Source organism: Dermacentor andersoni, chromosome 6 (assembly GCF_023375885.2).
Source record: "Dermacentor andersoni chromosome 6, qqDerAnde1_hic_scaffold, whole genome shotgun sequence".
Taxonomy (NCBI): Eukaryota; Metazoa; Arthropoda; class Arachnida; order Ixodida; family Ixodidae; genus Dermacentor; species Dermacentor andersoni.
In genome coordinates, this window is record NC_092819.1 from 48,684,020 (window position 1) to 48,692,074 (window position 8,055).

Sequence of the window (8,055 nt, forward strand, 5' to 3'; positions counted from 1 at the left end):
ATAGAAGGTCGATCAGCGACACGGCTCGAAAATTCATTCGCGATGTGCTCCAGCAACAAAATGTTGTTGAAAAAAACTGAGATTCACAGAAGCAGAAACCCTTCGCAGACACTGAGCTAACATAAAAGCCAATTGAAATGAATAAGGCAGTGAAAACGCTCGTAAACGCTTCATGCCGCTAAAGAAACTTGTTTGTAAACAAAGCAATTATCCGCTGCGTCTGCCTTAATGAAATAACAAAAAACTAAGTGATCCGCAATGCGGATACTAGTATGAATACTTTATAATAAAAAAGCGAACGTAAACTATTGCGTAGTATATGTTGTATTTGCGACGCCCCCCCACCCCCCACCCCCCCTGAAAAAAAAATAATAGTCGGAAAGAGGGACGCCATCTTAACAAAGAACGGGAGCAACATCACGTATGCACAGCTGAGCGTCCGAGTCGGTGCATCAAGGTCACCCGCAAACTCTGCCGAGTCACTGAGACACGGCAACTTCGGAAAGTTGTCGAGTCACTGTGGTCACGTCAGCTCATGATTGCAGCTTACGCAGTCATCAAATCATGACTTGGGATGAACGCGAGTTGTCGGATGAGCCGTTCGACGATGTAAACAAAGGGACCGACGCCCCAACAGCATCGTAGGCCTAGATGCCCCATATTTAGTATCATAACGATTGCCTTAATTAGGTGATCACACGGGGAATCGTAAAGCACTTTATTCGCGCAACGTTTCGGTGACATAGCAGGGCTAATGGGTGCCGAATGTAAAACAGCTGGAGTCACAGATGGCCGCTGGCCTCTCATCGAGCGTCCAATATGGCGGCTCAGCCCTAGCAACAACGGCGATCAGGAAATATATTTCTGTGTGCAAGCCAGCAGATCTAATCAAGCGACGACTACAGTATTTCGTAGTCATTGGAAAGTAACTCTGTTTGTTCGTTAATAATGCGAGGGTACATCCAGATCGTACTACTCAGGACGAATTTGTAAACAAGCCCGTCCACGTAGGCAGCTCGGAAACCGGCTCTCGCAAGCCGTGAAAACGTCCGTCACGGATTTAAAGAAAAATAAAGACAGCGATTCAAGTTAAGCATTTATTACAAGTCAAAATAATTCGAATTAACGGGAATCCAGGAGAAAATAACGTCGGTTCAGGACCGGCTTACTTCAGAGATTCGGTGAAACAGCCTCGGACGATTCTGCACAGGGAGCGTCGGTCGCAGCGGTGCGGCGGGCGTCTGCTACGGAAGAGAGCAGACGACAAAGGCCTTTCTCTCCACGGGACGCGTCTCGCATCGCCCCACCGGCCCTGACGTCAACTTCCGGAGAGAGCGGCCAATCCCGTCGATGGACAGGTTGTTTTTTCGAAAGCGGGAGCACCCGATTGGTGCGAACGCGACGTCATCAGTGACGTCGGCAGCGAGGAGGGCTCGGCGACGCCGGCCGCATATATACGAGCAGCACGGTGCGCCGCGTTCAGTCGTACGCCTTGTAAAGGACACCAAAGGTGGCGGCTCTGCCGTCTTTCGCGTTGTAACCCACCTGCCAAAAAATAAGTGAAAATATATGTACAGTAGCCGTAACCTCAGTCGAGCCGTCCAAGTGTATCTGTGTGCACCCCGAGTCATCGTCGTCGTTGTGGCTGTTGTGTGATTGTTTGCGCCTGGTGAGTCGTCGTCTCCCTGTGATCTCCGTAGTGAGCGTCGTCAGCTGGTCCCTGCGCCGCAGCGATCGCCATATTGGATAGTCAGCGCTAGGCCTACCGCTACAAGCGAGTCGCTTGCCCCGGCCGAAGGAGGTCCGTGGTGGAATCAAAGTGGCTCGTGCTCGGTTACCGGTCAAAGTGTGCTCCCCACCTTGCTGTTGGCTTGGCCACTGCTGGACTCGAAGCTCATCATGAGACTGGAGATACGAAGTGCGTCCGACTTCCTCATGAATATTCTTCGGCTCGGTCGGAACCTGGATTCCCGACTGCTCGACGTGTTCCGAGGAACCTTAGAGGACTTGTTGCGGCACCACTACCAGCACCACTGGTTTCCCGAGAAGCCGTCTAAGGGCTCGGGCTACCGCTGCATCCGAATCAACCACAAGATGGACCCGATCCTGGCCAAGGCTGGCCGCGCCTGCGGCCTCCAAGAAGCTAGTCTGCGCGAGCTGCTGCCCAACGAGCTGACGCTCTGGGTCGACCCGCGCGAGGTCTCGTATCGCATTGGCGAGAACGGCTCCATCTGCGTGCTGTACGACGGCGGCCACCACGCGTCCATCAGCAACAGCAGCAGCAACAGTAGCGCGAGCAGCCACAACCTTGGCGGCAACAACAACCACTACTCGCTGCTCACCAACTCGCCGCAGGGCGCGCTCTCCTACCACCACCAGCACAACAATCACCTGAACAACCACCATCATCACTACGCGGGCTTCGAGCGGATCGCGGCGCGGCCCGCGGGCTGCAAGGGCTCGTGGGAAGGCGAACCGCGAAGCATCACCTTCGAGCCCATGGCCACGTACGTGTCGAGCTAAGAGCGCTTCTCCTATGTGTGACAAGAGACAGACTGCCAAAATGTTCGCGCTTCAGTGCGTTTGAGGGTTGGGGCCGGTGGGCTGCGTGTGTCGCAGCCACGCCGACGCCGCCACTCCGCGATTCCGATGGTTGATGACGCCGCCTCCCGTGTGACACCCGTCGGCTCCTCGGCTCCCGGCACCGCGGTCGCACGGCCGCCTGCGGACTCCTCGGCGAGCCCTGTGGTGTGTGCGTGCGCCTCGTTAGAAAAGAAAGCCGCCGGTCCTCGATTACCTCCGCAGCGTCGCTATCGCCGGGCAGCGACTGCGGGCGCTGTCGGAGCGCACCGGTGCGGTCGTTGGCAGCCCTGCGTGGTTGAGAGGAAAAGAATGAAAAAAACGTGCCGTGTTCGTCGTTCAGTGCGAGACCGCCGGCGGCTTTCTTCTTCTCGTCTTGCGACTTCGCGCATCCCTCGTCGGCGGCTCCGAAACGCCGCCGTACGACTGCGGTAGCCGGAGTCGAGGAGCACGGCTGTTTGCGAGGGTGATCGTCTTCGGATCGGTTCGAGTGCGCCCCGTCGACCAAACAACCCCGACTTGACCATCAGTTCCGGTGACGACGGGGCGCCTTGCGCAGTGGTGGTCAGCCCGCCTCCCAACCTAGCGCCTCCTTCGCTTGGCCAGGGCGGGAGGTATGGTACAATGTGATCTCGTTAAAAAAGCAAACACAAACTTTTTTTATTTTGTTCTTTTAGAAGAAGGCCCCTCTTTGAAGTTTTTTTTTTCCCCCTCGAGACTTGTAAACCCCGTCGTCGTAGTTGATGCGTGCTTCACCGGAGAAAAAAAAGAAAAGAGACTTGACTGTTGAAAGAGGCACCAACTACGGCGACGCGAGGTCATCCTCGTCCCGTCAACGTCTCCACCCAGTGTTTTCGGTTTATTTTTTTTTTAAAGCTTTTATTTAAGTAAACGCGTGAAGAAAAAAGAAGTGCTCTTCCTGTCCTTCTCACCCCCAGTTTTTTATATATAATTATGTATATGTGTGTATAGTAATGACAGCCACTACACGAGAAGGTAAAAACAAACTTTCGTAGCGGCGAGAGGCGATAAAAACAAACTCGTGTAGGCGATTGTACAAAACGAAGCAAAATGCCAACAAAAAAACCCCACACAAAGAGTTTCGAGAGTCAGGGGCAAAAGTGACGTGTTTGAAAGGCAACGACAGACTGCTGTTTGGAATGTGTATATCACTGTCTCTCTCAAAGTCGGAGCAATCACGTTTATTGTGTGTTCGTGTGTACACAACCTGGAAGTACAAGTTTTTTCAGGGACCATTGCCCCCGAAATGCCCATATTTTTTTCTTCAGAGGAAAAACAACATCAAAGAGAATGCGCAGAAACAAAGAGAGGGAAAAAAATATATTCGCGATGTCCACAAAGCAGCATTGACAAATATAAATACAGGGAAATGGAATATTGTCAATAAGCAAAGTATGTGTACTGTGTAGGCCAAGTTGGGCGAGGTGTCTTAAGGTTAAAAGGAGTCGAAATTGTAATAGTATAATTATACACAAGCCTAGCCGGTCAGTCAAGCTCTTTCGAATGTCCCTTTTGTAACCGACTTTATTTCTTGTGGCTGCTGCCCGAGTTCGAGAAATTGCATTGGATGTTAAAAAAAATGGTAAAAGCCCTCCGATTAATTCGAAGATCCTCGCTTGGTTTTAAGTAATTAGACAGAAAAAGAACTCGTTATTCTGCTGCTATGTTTTTAAATTGGGGTGGGCGAGAGAGTTTTCTGCATTTGTCTCTGTGTAACGCTTTTTTTTTTCTTCGCATTTTTTTAATGGCCTCAATTTTTTTTCTTTTTTGTGTATCGATTGTCCCCCCCGAGTAACTCTTCGCCGACACCACTGTTAGTTACTCTTACCAACCACTGTGATCGCTGCCGCTACAGCCATCATTATTACGTCGTCGTCGTCTCACTGCGGTTATTGAGAAAAACACATGCATACACCCTATCGCATTCTGTTTTGTTCAGTCTGTGCAAAAAAAAAAAAACAGAACTCGGTTTTGTAACTGGTCACTGAATTTCTTTTTTCACAGAGTATTTTTTCGACTGCAGCAGCGTCTTCTACAAGATGCTGAAGTATTACTGCCCTGCCTAACTGTTACTTATGTATAGCTTACTTTACTATTGTCACTTTTAGCCTGGCCACAGCCTGTCTGTGCTAATCCGAGATTGGATATTTACCGGTGACTATAAGGAAGTCAATGTCTTCATGGTTGGGTTCTGTCGTGGCGATTCTTCACTGAGCGTTTTGATAGAAAGGCTTCGTAAAGAATTGGCGAGATGGCTTCAGGATGATTTCTCTGGATCAGGCTATCCATTTCCGCACTTTTTTCTTAATTCTGTGCGATCCCTTTATTTTTACATGCTCGAGCAGGATGCACCGGCAGTACCCAGCCTCGAAAAAAGTGTGTTGAAATCGTGTGTTTCTTCTACGCAGTGTTCTGTAAAGAAGCCATCTATTGTCTTTTTTTTTTTTTTTTTCTTCGTGCTCGATCCCTGTACATTGTTTTGTCATTCTAAACTCCCAAAATGGTCTCTTCACAAGCCTATCTCCGGTGATCGCTCCACTCGCATGATGACCAGTCAAAAAGCAAAGAAATTGGCTCTTTGTTGTGTTATTTTTTTTTTCGTCTTCCTTGCCATGTGACTTTCTGTATAATTTCTGTCGATAGAAAACAAAAAAATTATAAAGACTGTATAAATGAGCGTAAATGAGAAGAAATGTCTTAACAAACGTGATTGATGAGAGTTCTCGAAACACATTGTTGTTTTAATTTTTTTTTTATCGCGCATTATTTACAAAGCCACATGTTCATCAACCACAAACACCACACACATCGTGCGTCGTCGTCAACCCTCGTATGACTGAAACTGCATTTTGCCAGTTTGTCTTGTAAAGATTCATTTTTTCTCCTTATTTTTTTCTCTCTGTCTTGTAAAAAGGAAAGCTGTATAAAGGCATTATGTAAATGTACAGTCGTACAACTATAGGAGATTTTTTTGTACAGTAAATAAATCTCGTGGATGCATTGAACGTGCGGGTGTTCTCTTTTCAATGGGCCGCTCCAGCTCAACTGCTCAGAAAAATGCACTGAAACACTGGGCTTTTGAATAAGTGGCTCACAAATCAACACCCCTGGCCCTGCACCGACTTATTTCAGTGATATTATTTTCTCCTTCAAAGTGGTGATCGCTCAGTGTTGGTTCCAAACTATTGCTGTCACGCAACTGTGGATATGCAGCGAAGACATTGTGAGGCTTGCTCGTCACTAGAGGATACATTACTACGGATATATGAGTCTGAAGCCTTGAGGATATCGATAAGTGATGCAACGTAAAACGGATAACATACTAGACAGGTAAGTATCGCTCAGGTTTGCTCCGAAATATAAACCGTAGTTAACCTGAGCGTTTGTTTTTCTGTTCTTCTCCTGTTTCTTCTAAGCATGCACAATTTTGAAGAAAGAAATAACTGAAAAGGGGCCGAATTCATGACTTCATCAGAAATTGAGGGGCAACATGCCTTGAGAAGGAGGTTTGCGAATGTAAACTGACTGGTGCAGAACTAACCGAGTACTAGCGGTACATGGCGTAAAAGCGACAAGTCCATTCTGTCTGCCGTACACTCTTTGTAGTCAGGTTCACCCCAGTTCCGCCCTCGAAAAGAACGAGGACGGCTGCACCACCTTCGACGATGCAAGTGTCGGGGAACGCCGTTGACGCGTCCAACACGAGTCTATTCCATGCAAATTTCAATTGATTATGGCAATCATATTTAATGTTATCCCTTTTGAGACGGGCTAAATAAAGAGAGGTCAGCGAGATAGGAAAGCCAGGGCCCACCTTTTCCCCGATTTCTTATGGCACTTCTTGAAGGATACTGTACCAGCGCTTGTGACAGTGGAGATTCTTCTGCAAGTGACTATTTCCTTTCTCTGCTTATCTATACTACCCCCCAAACGTAGGGTAGCCAACCGGGCACGTCCTTGGTAAACTTCCCTACCTTTCCCTTTTCATTTCTCTCTCTCTCTCTGATGGCGACGCGCAGATGCCGCCACGTAGCACTTATACGTTCCTCCATGGTTCCTTACATAGCAGACGACGCTACAAAGGCTGGAGTGACTTCTCGCACTGCCTGCGTTCGCGACCGAAAAGTAGAGCGTCACTTATAAAAGAGAGAAACGAGACTGCGTTACGTGACTCAAATGTTGCCTCACCTTCGTACTTAATGTCGCAATATATGAAGAGATTATCGCATAGACGAAGGCGTTGCAGTTTTGAACATATTCATACTACGGAACTAGCGGTGTGACACGTTCTTGTGCGACCGACCTGCTGAACGGTTTTCGCAGCTTCCACAGCGCACCGCACTCGCGAAGAAAACATAGTGCGCTAGATACTGGAAGCGCAAAATCGGTTCGTAATTTGACTGGACGTTAGCTCCACGGGGTATGTTTGCAGTGCACAAAGAAGCTAATGCGTAGAAAGCCGTCGCAGTTCCCAAACCACCTTTAAACGAGCGGAGAGATACACATCTACGGCCGCACTTTTTGCTTAGCTTCCGCAGCGCAACTTCATGCCGCGGCATCATATCTGCGAATAGCGAGGCGTCCTTGTTTTGGTTCAGAAAGGGGAGGCCAATCGTGCAAACTTGAGTGACTGGAAGGCTTGCAGAAGGTATCGAAAAATATTGAGCGAAAGAGCTCGTTAAATCGTAGGGACAGTGCAAGTGCGCCAGAACGATTAGGTTGGTAATGCTTTACTATAACAGGCACCCGAAGGGTAGTCGAGTCCTTGAAACTCGGAATAATAATAATAAAAAATTGGCAACATACGCAACCGGAATTCGCAATGCTACGAGAACAAGTATCCTCGTCAATGAACTTGTGTGTCCAGTACGCAGCAAAGGTACGCAGTTCACCGCGTTAGCGAGCTCAATACCGCAGGTGCAAAAGCTCTTTTGGCAGTTTATTTACGCCTAACTCGAGTTTTACTCAATGGAGACCAAGCAGTTCCTGAGCTTTCGAAGGCACAGCTCAAACGCTTACGTTTTTTTGTACAGTCACCGTATCCATATAACCGTTTTAACCCTATCCCAGAAGGTTAAAGAATACGTTTTCCTTAATGTGCATTTTTGTCATTGTTTCAGAAGCAGAAGCTGCGAAGTATCTGAACACACTGCAGTCCATTAACTTATGCGGAGGACCTAGATGGCTATGCTTCGGCGTGCGTAATGGGAACGACCTCTTGGTTCATATTTACGTAAAACGTTGCTGAAACGCTGCTATTGCTCAAAACATGTAATAGTGACGGTAAATTACGTGGGAAAATTGCGACTGCTAAACTCAATAAAAGAAGAGGTGAATGAAAAAGAATCCTACTACGCCACCAATATGGTGACGTCGTACAAAAATCTACAGTGGCGTTTCTTTTTTTTTTTTTCTTTTTTTTCTTATTATGCGAAATCCGTCGGTGCTGTCGCC

General features: G+C 48.0%; 1 protein-coding gene across 1 annotated transcript; it reads left to right on the forward strand.

Annotated features, from left to right (window-relative positions):
* Positions 1-1,065: 1,065 nt before the first annotated feature.
* LOC126522057 (protein BTG2-like) lies at positions 1,066-5,606 on the forward strand. Its single transcript, XM_050170839.3, has one exon. The coding sequence runs from the start codon at positions 1,900-1,902 to the stop codon at positions 2,521-2,523; it is 624 nt and encodes a 207-aa protein (XP_050026796.1). The 5' UTR covers positions 1,066-1,899; the 3' UTR covers positions 2,524-5,606.
* The last annotated feature ends 2,449 nt before the right edge of the window (positions 5,607-8,055 follow it).

Coding starts and splice junctions, on each gene's coding strand:
- LOC126522057 (XM_050170839.3), top strand. CDS start 1,900: ATGAGACTGGAGATACGAAGTGCGTCCGACTTCCTCATGAATATTCTT.